We start from the raw sequence: 18,630 nt of genomic DNA on the forward strand, positions 1-18,630 counted from the left end.
AGATTGATGTGCCATCAACCATATTGATGGTGTTGGGAGCCAAGGTGGCAATGGATTGCATGTTGTGGTGTTGGTAGCAGTAGGGGTGAATGTCTTGACGACACTGGCACAGACAGATAGGTGACAACAACAGCACACCTAGCGGCAATCGAGGAACAAATAACAACAAAAATGTACCAAGCAACAAGTTTCAATGAAGATGCTGGTAGTGGCCACAGAAATTAATAGGACAAACAAAAAAACAGCTTTCTGGAAAATGTGAGTATTAGGTTTCTCTGTAGTTATTTACTACTGAGCCTCTCATTTCCCCAAAATATGAATAATTATTGCAAATACACATATGCTTTAATTTTTAACATAAATGTTTCTGTATTAACAAAATACAAATTTATTTTCATTTTCAGTTCCCAACGGTATTGGTGCACCACAAATTCCAATAATTGGCCAAGGTAAAAGATGATTTAAAAGTAATAGGATTTTTTTTGGACAGTTTGTAATCTTAGAAATAGATTATGGTTATGAATGGTGACAACATTTTATATAATATAAAGTATATTATGTATTTCCCCCCTAAAAAAAGTACCAAGATGTTTAGTTTTTTACTGTTATATGTAGTAATAAGGGTGCTGGTGGTATTGTGGCTTTCAATGCAGCAGCTGCTTTAGTGAAAGTTGAGGCTACAATAGTGATTGTAATGGACCTCATTGAGATGCCAGCAACAACTGTAATTGATATACATGAGTAATCTTTACTTTCTTCCAAGGATATATACTTTGTACACAGTTAATTGTGAACAATAGTAAACTTGAGTTAATGCAAAGTTCAGTCAAATATCAGTTTGCGAAATATAGATTATGTCCACTTCATCTTTCACATTTTGCTAAGAAATCAATCTAGTTGTTACATTTTGAAAACACTAATTTGAAACACACCATATTTACACGTGTATAATGTGTTTTGATGGAGAAAAACAACAAACAATTATATCTCGTATGTAATGTGCAGTGCAATTCAGGTTCAAGAAATGGCTTTCTTAGTTGTAGGATGTAAAGCTGTTGCTATGATGATCAAAAACGAATGACATCATACCTATTCACTGAGTCACAACCCATGCCAGATCTCCCATTCTCCCTCCACTGTGTTTTGCATACCAGTATTTTCACTTCTGTAACACCTTGTTTATTCTGTAGCAGTACAAGTGAGATGAAAAATATGTTATGGATTTGCAGTGCTCTATTATTTCTTGCCCAACAAATAACACTTATATGCATCCCATGTGACAGGAAGTGCATGCTCAAATTCTATAAGGGTTGCCCAAATGAAAGTGAGACTCTTGGCTTTTTCTGTAATGACTTATTGCTTTGAATATGTGAACATACAGGAAGTAAAAGTGATCCATGGGTGACATATCCTCTACACATAGTCACCTTGCCTGTTCAAGCAAGTATCCCAGTGCATCACAAGGGTATGGATACCCTGAGCGAAGAACGTTCATGGTTGACTGCGGAACCAATCTTCAACAGCGTCAGCATCGTTGGTGAACCGGTGGAACTTCAGATGTTTTTTTTAGTAGCCAGAAGATGTGTTAGCCGCAGGGCAAGAGATCGGGTCAGTAGGGAGGATGGTTGAGGACTTCCCAGTGGAAACGCCGCAGCAGATCACGGCACACCTCTGCAACATGAGGGCGTGCGTTGTCGTGCAACAGAAGAACCCCATTTGACAACATGCCAGGTCGCTTACTCTTGAGGGCTGATTTCAGTTTGTTTAGGGTAGTGCAGTATGTGGTTGAATTGACAGTCCCACCTGCGTCCAAGCAATACAAAAGCAATGGGCCCTTCTCGTTGATGAAAAAGTGAGCTTCACTTTTCCAGCTCTGATGGAGGAATGAGCCTTTTTTGGGCATGATGACTTGGCATACCATTGATCTGCTGCGGCTTTTCCGCTGGGAAGTCCTTGACTATCATCCCTACCGACCTGCAACTACCACATCTTTGGGCCGCCAGTTCGCCAACAATACTGCGGTCCGTGAATGTATTGAAGATTGGTTCCGCAGTCAGTCTTGTTTGTATACATCAAATTGATTTAAAGGCCTTGGTTTCAACCACGGATGTTCTTCGCTCAGGGTATCCATACCCTTGTGACGTGCTGGGACACTTGCTTGAACAGACAAGGTGACTAGACTATGTGTAGAGGATATGTCACCCATGGATCACTTTTACTTCCTGTATGTTCATATATTCCAACCAATAAATCATTACAGAAAAAAACCAAGAGTCTCACTTTCATTTGGCAACCCTTATACAAGAATGGTGCTGCTATTTACAATGCCTCAAAACGCTCCAATACACAGTAAAAATCATGGGAAACAGCCATTTCACTTTTACAGATTTTTTTAAAATAAATATTATTACTAAAGAAATCCAACGTGGTAATTTGTATTTGCACCTGTTGAGATATACATGTTATACACAGTGACATAGTGAAAACATGCAAGGTTTCATGTTGCCTGTCCAAATTATTCCCATGCATAATACATGCAGCACCACACTTTTTGGGGGCAAGAATTATGGGGAAAAAGTGCACATTATTCATAAGTAAATACAGTATTCTATTTAACACCAATGAGAAAATTGTTTGAGGAATATGTCTTATGTTGATTCTTAACACAATAGATGTGAAATTGTTAGGAATAATTATTCATAGATAATAAAGTGAAATGAAGATTGTTTTAAAGAATAGTAAAGTTCATGATGGTAACAGGATTGATAAAGAAATTCTACATTTCTTTAACAGGACTTATAGTGTTTGGAATACAACCACCCACTGGTAATATTATGATTGTAATCTTAGATAATTTTTATATTTCCAAAAAATATCACTTTGCATGCTGTCTTTTTTCTTATATACTAATTCTACTGAGGTATTCAAGAAAATGTATACACACTATAAAATGGAATAGCTGCTATATTATTGTGAGTATTACAACAATACAAAGGGAAAAGTTACAACATAGACACAGTTTCTGCATGCAATTACAATAAGTGTTCCAACTGCAAACCACCAGCCTGCAAACACCTTTGCACACATTCCTGATGACATGTTCCAGAGTAGCCACAGGGATTGCTGCACAAGCCATTTCAATTTCATGGGGTGGCCTCCCCGATGGCACACTGGTAGCGTCCTCACCTTGTAATCAAGGGGTCCTGGGTTAAATACCCAGTGGAGGTACATAGTGGTTCGGATCCCACTTTAAACTGTAGGTCCAGTCTCAATTAGCCTTACTGTGCATAAAGTGGACTTAAAAAACTAACTCAGTCAATCAATTTCATGGCATTGGTCAACATGTGGCCTTGGCTTCTTACTGTACACTACGTCCTTGATGGTCCCTTACAAGTAAAAATCTAGGGGGTAAATCAGGCGAACTTCCAATACCACTTCAGAATGTTTTTTCGCACCTCGAATGACAGCCAGGTGTGTGCCATCGCTGCACTTTCTCCACTTATTGCATCACATCGCATTGAACAGCGCATCTCTTTGCTGAACACTAAAGCTATCTGTTGCTGTTTCTGAATGAACTACACGTTGAACCTGTAGCCAATGCGAATTGAAGCGTATCACATGTATGACATGCTTTTAAAGTGTATACATTTTCTTGAACACCCAAGTATAATGCAAATTTCAGCCTTCTCAATGATGCAGTGGTAATATCATAATCTTGTAATCAAGGGGTTCCAGGTTCGATACCTGGATGGATGCTGCAGTTTGGAACCCACTTTAAATTGTAGGTTCAGTCCCAATTAGGTAATCTGAGCATAAAATGGACTTAAAACTCGAAATCAATACTACTGTATAATGCAAATTTCAGGATGATATTGTTTTGAATGAGCGCTTTCACTTGCACTAAGTCGAATGGCCATATAGTTGTTCTCTAGCAGAATTGACCACAGAAAATAGCTTCAAATGTAGGCTTTTATTGTATTCTCTCCTCCGCATAGATGTGGAAGTAGAGATGCACACATTCTCTATCTCTATTATATTGGAGGTGAGCTGATTTTAAAGCACTGAACAAGGTGATTTGAGACACATGTATCTATTTCATTTGTCATGGAAATAAAATTGTCTTACCTATTGTAGTAGACCAGAGATCAACTAAAACACACAGTGCAAAATAGAATTTAAAAATCTCAACATGGCTTCTTTAAAGAATGTAACATTAAGGGAAAAGTTAGGAATGCGAAAGCAAATATGAATAGATCAATATCTTCATTTCACAATTTCCAAGCATTAAATGAACCACATATCCTTGTTATTATTTACTATAAATTCTTCTGTGTGTGCATCACTCCAGATGTAACCATGACAGCTTGCAATGTGTATTTTTTGTTCTTATTTTTGTACATTAATTGTTGGCATTGTTGTACACTTTCTATGAATGCTGACACCTCTTCTGTTGTTTTTATTCTAAATTTTTATTTGAATTTTGTCATGTTTGAATTAGGTATATATGTCATAAAATTGTAGAGAATTTTTTTCACAGGAACTATCAAGAATTCTGATTCACCAAAGATTCTTAATCAATGTATATTATCATCATTATGTTTATGTGAGCTTAAAATGAATTCCTTTATACTTAATAGGGATGGGTCGACATGAAATTTTGGCCGATACTGATAAAGTATCAATATAAAATTTACCGATAACCAATCTGATATAAAATTAGAAATGGTCCTTAAAGAACCTGAAAAGTTCATTGAACTCCTTAATAAATGTGTGTTTCAAGGTGACTGCTGTGCAAAAGAAGCTGCATATTTAGACATTTACTTTTTTAGAAAATAGGGCATGGAGATTGTAAATAAAAATTACAACAAGATGGCAGAATTTTGCACTAAATTATCAGATATTCCTATGTCGGCCAATACCGATAGAATACCGATTAGTGGTCCCATCCCTTATACTTAATATAATTATTTTTTTCAGATTTCACAGAACTTTTATTACCTAAAGATTGTGCTACTAAGATTTGAAATATATTTTTTGATTTGTTATAAACATTTCTATGTAACTGATTTTCGTTAGATTTGGTCATGATGCTGGTATGTTGTATGTAATTTATCTAGACTCCGTCTTTTCTTCCAGGGAGTCATAACGGTGGGTAATCATTTGTAAATCTCTCTTATACAGTGCAATTTCTACATTTCTATTCCAACAATTTTGAATATCAGTTAATGTTTTTACAAATAACTGCACTTTATAAGCATTTAATGCATGTTTTATAAAATAAATGTACACAATATTAGTTATTACTAGGGCTTATGGAGAATAACAGATCAAGATTTCGTTATGAAAACTGGGTACATTTCAGGATCAAAAGCAGCTTATAAAATGGCATTTTGGTGTTAAAATTGTGAATGTAACCCTAAATTTGGTTAGAAACTACACTTATTACACAAAGTAAACTCTTTCCTTCTAATAGCATGATTATGTAGTTAGCAGAGTATTAAGTTTATTCTTGTATAAAGGAGACCATAATTACTTCTCAAATATTTTGAGCAGAATTAATAATTTTTCAGTGATTTGCATTGCTCATGGGATAATTCAGACTTCAGAAAGTGCTATGTCACTAAATGAACTCTAAATTTCATGTTAGCAGTTCATTTTGCATTTTGCAGTTAATTTCGCATCATTTTGTGAAGACATAGTAGGAAAATGCATGTCACACCTTTCAAAAACACAAAACATGAACATTAAAGATTTTACCTTTCAATGCCAAATATAACCAAAATGTTATGTATGGATATAAATGTGAATTTTGTGTAAGTGTAAACTAAATGTTACAAATTTTACTGTTTTATATATAAAAAGGTTAATATGATGCAAAAATCGAGATGTGGAATTGAAGTTATCCATATTTCTGATACAATGTTTCTTTCTTCCTTAGATAAAGGTGCCGTTATTCCAGACAATGGAGACCTTAATATAGTGAAAACTTCACAGGGTATGCTGAGTTCTGTATATCAACACACTTTCTTCCTCAATTATTATTATGAAAATATTTTTCCTTATATATGTACAGGATTATTCAAAATGATTGACGGGGTTTCACTATTTCTTTCTGGGCAGGTTAGGAAACATATGACATTTGTATTCATTCCAGTTGGTAGACACACACTCAAAGTTTTTTTGTAATTTACATAGATATACATTTGGCTGCTAGGAGGCAGATTGTACCTTTAAGAAGGCATATTTTGCCCTTGAATTCCATCACAGCCTGTCAGTTACGATTGACCAACACACTTCTCTGAAAGACTTCTTTCGATTGTGATCCTCAGGTGTTAAAGCTCGAAACAGTCTTTTTTTGTTTGCCGTGTACCTTCCCAGTTTCTAGGATGCAGTTGCAAAGCTTCTCTAATGTTGTTCTTCTGTCTTTTCTGTTATGCAGGCACCCTGTCTCCTGAAGCTGTGCATATCACCAGTGAATGGGATTTGTCATTAGACAATGACAACTTACTATAATGGAATTCTAGGACAAGAAATGCCTTCTCAGAACTGTGAGAAGGCACATTGTAAAATCTACCTCCTAGTGGCCAAATCTGTAACCACAGGACACCGCCTATTACAGAAAAACTTTTAGTGTGTCTCCATCAATTGGCATGGTTATAAATTCCATTTGTTTCTTGATCTGCACAGGAAAAAAAATTGAAACTTTGACAAATATTTTGAATAACCTTGTACACCCAACGGCAAAAGAAACAGTAGGCGAATTGTCCACCACAATTTTCATTCGGTCTGAATTACACAATGTGATGACAATGAATTGAAATAAAGACGTCAATTAGCAGAGAACAATGCCTGCTTCGAACCAACATGGTTTCATTCCTTAAAACAACACAGGATGTAGAATAAGAAAGTAATGAAAATAGCGGTGGACAATTTGGTTACCATTATCTTTGCCGTTGACTGTACAATAGATGTTAACTCTGAGTGAAGTTATTTGCCCTACAAAGCATTTTACTAGTTTTATTTTTAAAGTAGTGACATAATATCAAAATAGAAACATCTATAGCAAGTATACTTTTTATTTTAATAAAGCACATGAATGATATCAGAATATCAAGTACACAACATCCTATTTTTATTTATATTTACAAATAAATATGTTTGTAATAAATCAGTTGTTAAGTTTATTGATAACTGTATAATTCAGTTTAAAAATTGATTACATATACACCCCATATGTATTTTTCTCAATTCATTAAGAAATTTATGTAAGGTAATTTTCCAAAATATTAAGACCCTCAAAATGTTGCTTGACATTTTTGTGAATCCAGCCAGGTTTTTGGACTCTGGAAATGTATCAGCTCTGGTGATTAAGGGAGATTTCACACCACAGCGAGAAGCAACACATGCCGCTTGGGAATGAGCCAACCAACAACAACATTGCACACCGTAACATCATGAGAGGCTGCACAAGCCTGCTTTGATTGGTGATATGCTCAAGCTACAAGTGCCACCTCTCTCGTCTCTTCAGTGTGAATTCTCCCCAAAATTCCAGTCTATACCACTGATAACACATCAATGGTATAGACTGATATATTAGCTGATACCAATGGATCAGTATTGTCTCAGTATTAGTAAATTCTGTTAGTTATGAACATTTTTTAATAACTGACATTTTTCACAAAAGGAAAAATTTATAACAGTCAGGCATGTAAAATATTACAGAACACTGTTTTAAGAACTTAAAAAAACAAAAAAAACATTATATAACTAAGTGTATGGAGTAGGTGAACATTTGGTGATGATTCACATTACACAACAGGTAGTATGGTAATTTGCTTTCTATCACTATTCACAATTTTACACCACATAAAGCTCACTACTTGAATGAAAATCAATGTAAAAACACTTCACACTTGCACATAATGCATCATACACACACATATAAAATTAATACTTGATAAATTTTAATGCAATGGAACATTTTGAACTTCACATTTTAATTTTTGTGTGGAACTTATTAAGTAGCATGCCCAGACATTTTGTAAGGAATAGGAATATGATTGCAAAAGTGTCACAGGTCCAAAACTTTTGTCACTGCTAATTTTTACATCTTCTCCAATACTGAACATTATTTTTCATAAGATCTCAATAACTGATGCAGATGAAACTAAACTGAACATGTTACAAAACTGATTGATACAGTTCTAAAACTATTTGAATTGAAGTATTAGTCCTGTAGTGAAAAAAGAAGTAAGTCACAATACAGAATGTAATAATCATGAATATTGTTATTAACACAATGAAAATACTGCAAAAAAACATTGTAAAGTGTGTTTCATATTATTGAATTAAAAAACAGATTTTTTATACTCCACAAATGATGTTCCATTGCATCTTTAGTTCATCATTTGCAGTCAACAACTGCTGTAAACACAACACTATGCAAATTCTTTAAATGCTTCCAAATATTGATTCATTAAAGTATTTATAGAATTCTTTATGTATAGCACACTGTGAAAAATGTATAGTTTGTATCACTGCACACCCTTCACTTTACATCCTATTTTGTTTTTTCAGCAAAAAAGTTCACAGATTTGCTCTGTAAGTATGTAAATGTGTTTCAATAGCATAACTTTATTTCTTCCATTAAATAAGTTCTACTTCTTTTAATGTGTCAATAAACACATTTACAGGTTTTAAATGTGCATTATGATTATGCAGTGTATTCATAACTTCATATTATCATATTACAAGCATGAAAACTATTTTTTTATTTTATGTTCCAGAAGTTGAACACTATTTTCATCAAACGCTTATTTATAAATAAAAATATATCAAGATTGCACTTAAAATAGTAGGTGAAATTTCTGATTTTCAAATAAATATTTTATTAATTGAACATGCAATCTGAACCATTACAATAATGTGCTTCTGTTAGGAACAAGAAGAAATATATTTATAAAGCTATACACAATTTATTTGTGCAATGCATAGGTGTGAGAATGTTCTAAATTCATAATAAATAATGATTGTTGAATTTTCTTTTGTTTGTAAAAATTCATTACTCCACAAGTGATGAGTGATGTTTTGCAATTAAAAGTACATTCTTATGTACCTATGTGAGTAACTACATTAAAGTTAACATAAGGTATTGCATTTAATTGTTTTTAATGTATAAGAATTATTGCTTTAAACTACATCAAAGAGCATCTTATTTTATTCTATTCACTGTTCAGCAATTAATATCAAAGCAGAATAAATAAATAAATATATCTGTAGCTTCCCCAAGATTTTAAAAACTGTCTTCTATTCTGGTACAAATTATGAAAATTTTTGAAAATTATAGTTATTTCAAGGTAATAATTACTTACGATTTTAGAAGTAATCAAATGCAACAACAATACTCTTGGAATTTGTATTTTCAGCCCAGCTAGCTTTTACAATTAAATCTGTTCAAGACATGTTTCTGAAAAGTAAGAGAACATTTGAAATTTCTAAGTGCAAATATGATTAAGCATGAGACACTGCATGATATGTTTTGAATGTTATGCATGCCAATTGTAAGTAAAGAAAAATATTCCTAATATACATACACACATATTTATATGAACATTGCTGATAGGTAAGAATACAGATATAATGTTACAAAGCTTATATTTTGTTAACAATATTCTAAAACTAAAACTACAATTTTTAGACTCACTTTAGAAAATAAGATGTGGAAAGTGCAAAAACATTAATTTTGGTCATGCACTGAAGTAATAATGTTTCTAAATTAGACTATCACAAATGTGTTTTAGTAATGAGACTTTCCTTGCATTGTCATATAAAAGAGGAATAAGTCAGTCGTTTGTATGACTTAATATTAGTAATATGCATATCTTGCTGGGAACCGCCTGGAAAAATTGCCTTTCGTTCAGGCTTCACCAGCCAGAGGATGTTGAAAACTGAAAGTCGCTGAGAGAGACAGTCACCCTTGCAGCCTCCAAATTTGAATTGCAATTACAGGGCTGGGAGGTTAAAGCAACTTGCAGCCCAAGCTGGCAACCTCCTGGAAAGATGGCCTTTTTTTCGAGTTTCCAGTGCAAAATAGAAAATGTTTTCATGACACTGGTGGTAAGCAATCAAACAATCTAACTGGGGGGCACGTTGCTTCCCAACTCCAAATTTGGAAGTTGACACCACGGTCAATTTAGTATGTGCAGCATTTTTCCATTAACAAATATATCGAAGTGGAAATTTTCTGATGAATTGGAATTTTTTGGTGTTGGAAGTGGAACATGAAAATCAGCACTAACCGAATTAATTTTATGATATTGGCCAGAGGAAACTTAAAGATTCCATCAGTTCCAGTCATTTTCAACTAATTTAAACCAGATTTTATATTTTTCAACAAGTCTACACATAATCGAAATAATACTCTCCATTAGGGATGGGACCGATTAATTGGTACTCTAATGGTATCAGCCAATATAGGCAAATCAGTGTATTGGTAAAATTACCGATTATTTTACTGATCCGATATATCGATAAATATCTGATAATTTAGTGCAAAATTCTGCCATTTTGTTGTAATTTTTATGGATAATCTCCATACCCTACTTTCTAAAAGAAAAAAGTAAGTGTCTAAATATGCAATTTCTTTTGCACAGCAGTCACCTCGAAACACACATTTACTAAGGAGGTCACTGAACCTTTCAGCTTCTTCAAGGACCATTTCTAATTTTATATCAGATCAGTAGAATATCGGTTATTGGTATCGGTAAATTTTATATTGGTACTTTATCGGTATCGTCCAAAATTTCATATCGGCCGATCTCTACTCTCCATGATTATGGTAAAGGTAAAGTGCTCCCCTGTGCTATGCACCATGCCATAAAGGCGTATAGGGGTGTAAGGTTAGGGCCCCACACTTTCTTGAGCATGGCAGAAGGTGGAGGTGATGTGATCAGTACCATGCTCCTGGCCACCTTTACCCCCCAGAGTTTCCTCCAGGTACCCACTTTATATGGCACTGGGTGAATGCCAGAGCCACTTGAATAGGTGGAAAAATCCTGGTTCTCTCCTGCCAGGGATCAAACCCAGATCTCTTGCATGGTAGTCAGATGCCCTAATGACTGAGCTACCGCGGTTTGCCATAATTTATTTATTAATATTAAATTTCAAGGGCACATCATAATTAACACAAAGTTTAAAAAAATAGAAAGCTATTTATGAGTAAAATTGTTGGGATCAGTGCATCAAATTTTAAAAAGCAAATTTGTCTAGCTGCAGGCTCACGCAAATTGAGAACCACTGCCTATGTGGCAAGATTTTATGTTCAAATGACTTTAAATGTTCTTGTATGATTATATCAAATGACACCATATTTCTTATACATCTGTAATAACTTTCATCAGATGAAAACAAGCTTGTTTTATTAGAGGAACTTTGTCTATTGAACTTAATGATATGCTTACAAATTAGAATGATAAAATAGTTTTATTTAGTGTGGTAAAATAATTTAAGTTTCTAACATTATTTGAGATATATCCATTGAATAAAACAAAAACCTTAATCATTTGAATTAAATAAGTTCACATCATTTACTTCATTTAACTTTTGATTTAGCTCCCGGCTTTACCCTACCCCCAGTTGACAGCATATGGATGCCTGCTACAGGTAGATACTTTATTAAAATTGGAATTTATTTCTTCTATATACATTGGTCAGTATCAATAAATATGTATTTATCACTAAGTAATATTTTACCATGACATTAGATTTTTGGCCTTTTAATTTGTTGTTTGGGAACCAGAGGGACGTAACTCCATTTCATCAAATTTACAGGAGAGGAAATAATGTATTCTTAGGAATATGTCTGACTCTTAAAAAGAGTCAATATATTGGAGATACGTCACTGCACCTTACTGCTATGGGTTAGAAGTGGAGATATGTAGATCTTTATTTAACCTCTTAAGTTTGGAATTTGTTGAACAAGTCATTACTGTAAAATTGTAGGTTTTTCGTCAAATTCAGTATACACCCTCTGCATTTTTCCCTTCTTCTTCCTTCTTTTCGTCTTCTTCTTTTTTGTCTTTGTCCTCTCTTTCTACTATTTTTTGTTTCTACTACAGCTAGAACTATCTCACCAAACGTCTGTGTGACTATATATGCCAAAGTAAATCAAATATAGTTGAAACAAACATAAAGTGTATATAATTTTTCCCTTCTTCTTTCTTTTCGTCTTCTTCTTTTTCATCTTTTTCCTATCTTGCTATTATTTTTTTGTTTCTGCTACAGCTAGAACTATTTCCCCAAATGTCTGTGTGACTATATACGCCACACTAATTCGAATATACTTGAAATAAACATAAAGAGTATATATACGCCTTCTGCACTACAGCAGCACAATGCAGAGGGCATATATATATGCCATTCACACTGGTTAAACAAAACTGAAAAACGCATTACATTCATCTGGTTCTCATAGGACGAATTATCACGTATGTTTGAATTTTTTCTAACTTTTCATATTTTGTACAAGTTATTTTTCTGATCAAAAGGTCCAACTAGATTATTACTGTTTTTACCTAGTATTTAACAATTTTAATCATTAGAATGGTCCGAGGTTCCCTACCACCTGATTTTACTTTGTATTGTAAAGAGACACAAATTATGGTGCACTCATAAAGATCCATCACTTAAAACTCACATTCAGAAGCTTAAGCACAATTTATGCACATGATAAGCACCAAAGTGTTTATTATATTTCCTGTGAACAGTGGTGGAAAAAAGTACTTCCGTTTGTCCTATGAACAGTAAAGTACTTCCCCTATAGGTCTAGTGAAATTATAACCCTATAGAGAAAGTACCGATTTTCACCACTGTACATAACAAGAATAACAGGAAATTACTTCATGGAAAAATTCTGATATCATTCTATGTGTAACATCTAAAAGCTTTTTAATTTTAGTAATTTCTCCAAAGGTAGGTACTAATTCCTAGATACTATTTTAGCAAATATTATTTTGATGTATTTTTAATCATTAAGAAATTGTTTTGTGTGTGCTTACATGTTATATTTTACCATGTATTCAGTCTTTCTTGAATAAGTAGAAAATTAAGGCAGTCAAATTATCATGAAGGCTTCATCTAATTAATATTGAAATTGTTTTATAATCGCTATTTTGTGTGTTACCAATTCTGGAAGGAAGGTAACTAATTTGTTTAATAATTTTAATATTTAACTTTGTTTCACAACTCACTTCGTGCCAATAATAATCTTTCCAGAAAAGTTCACAAGACTGCCGTAAAACATTGCAATATTTAGTTGAATTTATACCTTCAACTTGGCTTTAATAAAGTCTATAACTAAAAAGCTTGATTATGTTGTATGGTTTGTGAACTGACTTGCCAAACAGATTAATTAAGAACAATAATACTGTGTGTCTTATTCAAATACTTTCGTTATATTTCTAGGACAAGGTAACAATGAGTTGGACTTAGCACCACCTGTTGATGGTATGTTAGATTAAGTTAATTTATGAAATAAATTAAATGTTAAAACATGGTTCAGAATCTGTGTATATTTTCTATGTAGTTTCAGAATTTAATGTTAATTCAAATGCAAAAGCACAGTGCACAGGCTCCACTTTAAACTGTAGGTCCAATTCTGATTAGCCTGTTTACCTGAAAGTGAACTTGAAACAAACTTTCTTAATATTAATTCAAATGCTGTGCTTGTAATTGCTAATATATTAAATCCCTTAATGTAGCAATGCACTTCATACTATCATACACATAAACTTTTATATAATAAAGTTTTTGCACTTTTCTAATAAGGTAAGGAAATTTTGATGTGGAAACATTCAATATTTCATAATTACCAGTCTCACTGTGTTCAGATATTTCTTTGTTTTAGATTTGCAACGCTCATACTTAAGATTATTTAATTGTGTCATGATATGTTTCCAGTATGCACAAAAAAAATCCTATGAACATTTTGTGTATTGTGTGGAATGTGTATTTTTTAAATGTTTTTTCTCACTTTCTATGAAAATTAATATGCTTAATTTTCCAAGTTTATTTTATCCACTTTCCTTAATTGAATCCATTATATTGATTATTCCCCCACAGATTAATGTATTTGTTGTACAATAAATTCTCTCCCTTCCAGTGTCTGGTTTTCATATAATGAAAATGCCTGGAGCAGGAGGTATGTAATAATAATTTTAACTCATTTTTGTAGTTTGTTTAATATACGCCTGAGCTGATACTGGTGCCAATTTATTGGTATCAGAAAGTATTGGTTCAATTTTAATCACCAATACTGACTGATGCTTGAGCTGGTTCACAAGAAACATGGAACACATTCATGGAATCTAAATATTCTGAACATTATGCAAGATGTGTAATTTCATTGTATTGGCAACAGCACTGCATGCAAGAATTTATTTTTGTTAGATACTCATCTTGTGTGAAATAAATAACCTTTTAAAGCAAAAATCTGGTAGATTAGTAAGGTGTAGTTCCTATTATAAAATTTATAAATATTTTAAACAAGTTTAATTTTTTCAATTTCTAAGCATTAGTATCAGTGGAAATCAGTAATAGTATCAACATTGGTGTCAATATTGCCTGAAAATATCAACTCAACCCTAGTTTAATATCAGATTAGGGTTTGTAGTTTTATGTTTGCATATTGCAATTTTTGTTTATAATTTTCTAGAAGCTCTGTAAAATTGGACAAACAGAAAACTTCTTTTCAGAATTGAATATTTGTCTGTTTAACATGTGTTTAAGAAATCTGATCTAGGATCTCTACTAAACTGACTTGGGCCACACGTGGAATGCTTTCTCCAATCTTGATGCATGGAAAATGAAAATATCAAGGAACAGTTTTTATTACATGTTACCTTATTTGGACCAGAAAGGTTGAATGTTTAGTGTAGAAACGTTTAAAATTAGGATTCTACTGTATATTTTCATAACATATTTGTTAATTCTGTTTCCAAAATAAAATGAACATCAATTATTGCTATCTTTCTCCGAGGGTAATTTGTTCGAATGAAGCTTTCTTTGTACTATGTAATTTGAACAATGTTGTGATATTTTTATAGCACATTTAATAAAGTTTAATCCATTGCATTTCACATATAGCACAGAATATTGTTCGTGGATTGCATATTACATTGTTCCCAATGAAGCAGAGAGGATGTGGATCACAGATGTTTTATTGTATTAATTTTCTTACAGATGTTAGTAATAAAAAACAATGAAGAAACTCCATCTCGAAAGAAGGTATGAGAAATAGAAGTTAGGAACCATTTCCAGTTCTATTTCTCATGGATATAGAAAAAGATCCACAATATGCTCTTGCCAAGATAGAAAGATCCCCAATGCGATGTCCACATTGTTTGTAGATAGATGATGGTTGACCAAAGGATTCTGATTTCAGCTGATGTTAGAATTAAATTTTTTATTATTTAGAAAAAAATATATAGTTTTATTTCCTACATCCACTGTTAATTTCATGTAGTAGAAATAGTTAGCATTTTGATTTGATGTTAATGGTAAACTAATAGTTAATTATGTATGTTAACAAATCTTTTTAGCCAGCTACTAAAATAAGTTTTGTGCTGTCACTAGCATCATACATAGTGAATGAATAATATCTAGACAATAGTCTATTATCTCGTCCATCCTCTTGTGGCACTGCTACGAGAATTTAGATATTCAAATAATCTAAACATCCAGAGAATTTATATATCCAGATAATCTGAATATCATGATAATTCGCATATTCAGATATTCTGAATATCTACATAGTATGGATATCCAGATAATTTGGATATATAGATAGAACAGATTTGATGCAGAATTTGTAGAAAATCCATGCAGTGAAATGTGAAAATGACTAATAAAACAATATGTTGGTAGCCTGTAAAATGGATAAACAATAACACTACCTGGATAATTCACACATTCAGATATCTGCACAGTTTGGATACTCTGAATGTCAGATAAAACCCAGATAGAAAATTATCTGATATCCAGATAAACTTTTATCTGGATTTTTCCATGCCTAGTAGTCAACAAACCCTCATCTTCTAGTTACTTAACCCAAATTTTATCATTTCTCATGCATTTGGGACAAAGATAACTTCAGTTTTAAGTTACTGGTGAAGAACAATATTTATTGCTCTACATGAACAATACCATGCAAGTTATGCATAAATGTTTTCTGCTAATATTATACAAATGTGTATTATCCAAATGTCAAGGAAAATATAAAGTTTACCACAGAAGGAATCTAATCTAAATGTACTAAATATTGCATTGTTTATAATGCTTATGGTGGAAGAAAATTACATAGTCTATTATCAATATGGATTTTTTTTAGAACAAAATTTAGTACTCCATTGCATAATTTAAGAATTAGGAAACTAATTCACAAACATCAAATTTGATAAATATATATATAAATATACATACACTGTGAATCAATTTCAAGTTGTTTATACATGGAATTATTAGAGTTAACGTAGTTCCAAGAATATACTCTATGTGATCAGAAGTATTCGGACATCCACTTGAAAATAAAGTACAAGTTTGGGCAACCCTCCATCAGGAACACTGGCAGTCAATACAGTGTTGGCCCACCTTTAGCCTTGATGACAGCGTTCACTCTCACAGGCATACTTTCAATCAGGTGCCGGAAGGTTTCCTGAGGAATGGCTGCCCATTCCTCGCAGAGCGCCAAAATGAGAAGAGGTATTGATGTGGATCGGTGTGGTCTAGCACGAAGTCGGCATTCCAAAACATCCCTTAGATATTCTATTGGATTCAAATCAGGACTCTGTGCAGGGCAGTCCATTAGTGGGACATTGTTGTCGTCAAACCACTCCTCCACCAGACCTGCAGTGTGGACGGGTGCTCGGTCATGTTGAAAGACACAATGGTCATCCCCGAACTGGTCTTCGACGGTAGGAAGCATGAAAGTTGTTAAAATGTCAATGTAAAGTTGTGCGGTGAAATTGCCATGTAAAGCAACAAGTGGGCCAAGCCCCCTCCAGAAGAAACATGACGACACTGTACCCCACCACATCCGAATTTCACTGTCGGCACAACACAGGCTGGTAGATGTCGTTCACCAGGCATTCGCCACACCCACACCCTATCATTGGATCGCCACATTGTGTACTGTGATTCATCACTCCACACAATAGTTTTCCACTGTTCTATGGTCCAGTTTCGATGCTCCTTGCATCACACGAGGTGGCATTTGGCATTTGTCTGTGTGATGTTTGACTTATGAGCAGCTGCTCGACCACGGAAACCAAGTTGTCGCACCTTGCGCCAAACAGTAATGGTGCTTGGAGTAGATCCTGATGCAGTTCGGAATTCCTGTGTGATGGTGGTGATGGATGATTGACGATAATGCTGTACGACCCTCTTCAACACTCGATGGTCTCTGGAGGTCAACATGGGAGGTTGGCCTACATGCTTTTGGGTTGTACACATCCCTTCACTATAACATCTGAAACAGTGGACAGAGGGATGTTTAGGAGGGTGGAAATCTCACACACAGACTTCCTACACAAGTGGCACCCAACCAACTGATCATGTTGAAAGTCTGTGAGTTCCTCAGGCCATCCCATACTACTGTCTCACACTGTCTGCAGACTACTGAGTTCACTGACTATGTGTTCTACGCAGTAGATGGCAGTACTGTGTCACCCTCTATAATAAACACACATTTTGCGGTGTGTCCGGATATTTTTGATCATATTAGGATAGTAGATTAACAGAATTATGCATTAATGAAAGAATGTAATGTTTTTGGGAGTCCATTTATTTTTGTATAATATTTTCCTTACAGTAATTACATAAATGTATACCTGAAAGTCTTGCAAACATAGTCAACATGTTAAATACAGCCAGCCATAAATTTATTTACCAATAAAGAAAAAGATGGTTGTGCAAGCACTGGGTACTCTTGGCTATACAATTAAAGTCATGTTTTTGTTTATTTAATATAAGATTAATACATTTTAATGATGCACTACTCAGCATCTTTTTCATATAAGTACCTTATATATATATATATATATATATATATATATATATTGAGAAGTGGCATTAACCTTCCAATATTAAATTAGACATGTTGTAAAATCATTCATTTAATTAGTTATGTTTCATGTATACATTGGTATTTTATATTTTACAACACTTTTCTTCCATTTTTGGGTAATTGTGACAATGAGATTGAGTGATGATCAGATGAAATTGATGATGTGAGACACTGAAAGAACACCCCTGCCCTAGCTGGGACCAAACATGGGAACTTCAGTGGCAAGATCGAAAGTCAACCACTTAACACACTGAGTCACTAAGCCTGCCTCATCTTAATAATGGGATGAATAATAAACATTTAATTTATGTCTTACTTATTATTCTGTACTGCAATAAGCATGAACTTCTGAAGTTACCTCAAAATTTGTTAATTCTAAAAACAAGGTGTGGATTCTAATTCTGAATTAAGGATTATTTGTTTTCCGTTTTGCACTCTGATTTGTGCCATAAGAGCTGGTCTGCCTGCCTAGACTACTAGAGAGGGTGGAGCGTTTGCCACTGCTAATTCTC

At 33.7% G+C, this 18,630-nt stretch overlaps 1 protein-coding gene across 30 annotated transcripts in view; it reads left to right on the plus strand.

Annotated features, from left to right (window-relative positions):
- The window catches only part of LOC146002413 (uncharacterized), a 562,931-nt gene that overhangs the window by 198,771 nt on the left and 345,530 nt on the right, over window positions 1-18,630 (plus strand). For 28 of the 30 annotated variants that reach the window (XM_083140199.1, XM_083140200.1, XM_083140202.1 and 25 more), the window contains 7 exons: window positions 405-449; window positions 5,939-5,995; window positions 8,578-8,601; window positions 9,426-9,473; window positions 11,611-11,661; window positions 13,462-13,503; window positions 14,159-14,197. In XM_083140199.1, coding sequence (XP_082996325.1) covers window positions 405-449; window positions 5,939-5,995; window positions 8,578-8,601; window positions 9,426-9,473; window positions 11,611-11,661; window positions 13,462-13,503; window positions 14,159-14,197 — 306 coding nt within the window. The remainder of the gene's footprint in view (window positions 1-404; window positions 450-5,938; window positions 5,996-8,577; window positions 8,602-9,425; window positions 9,474-11,610; window positions 11,662-13,461; window positions 13,504-14,158; window positions 14,198-18,630) is intronic. The other 2 variants (XM_083140207.1, XM_083140221.1) reach the window with 2 other exon arrangements.

The sequence above is a fragment of the Lepisma saccharinum genome, chromosome 18 (genome assembly GCF_977018435.1).
Source record: "Lepisma saccharinum chromosome 18, izLepSacc3.1, whole genome shotgun sequence".
Classification (NCBI taxonomy): Eukaryota; Metazoa; Arthropoda; class Insecta; order Zygentoma; family Lepismatidae; genus Lepisma; species Lepisma saccharinum.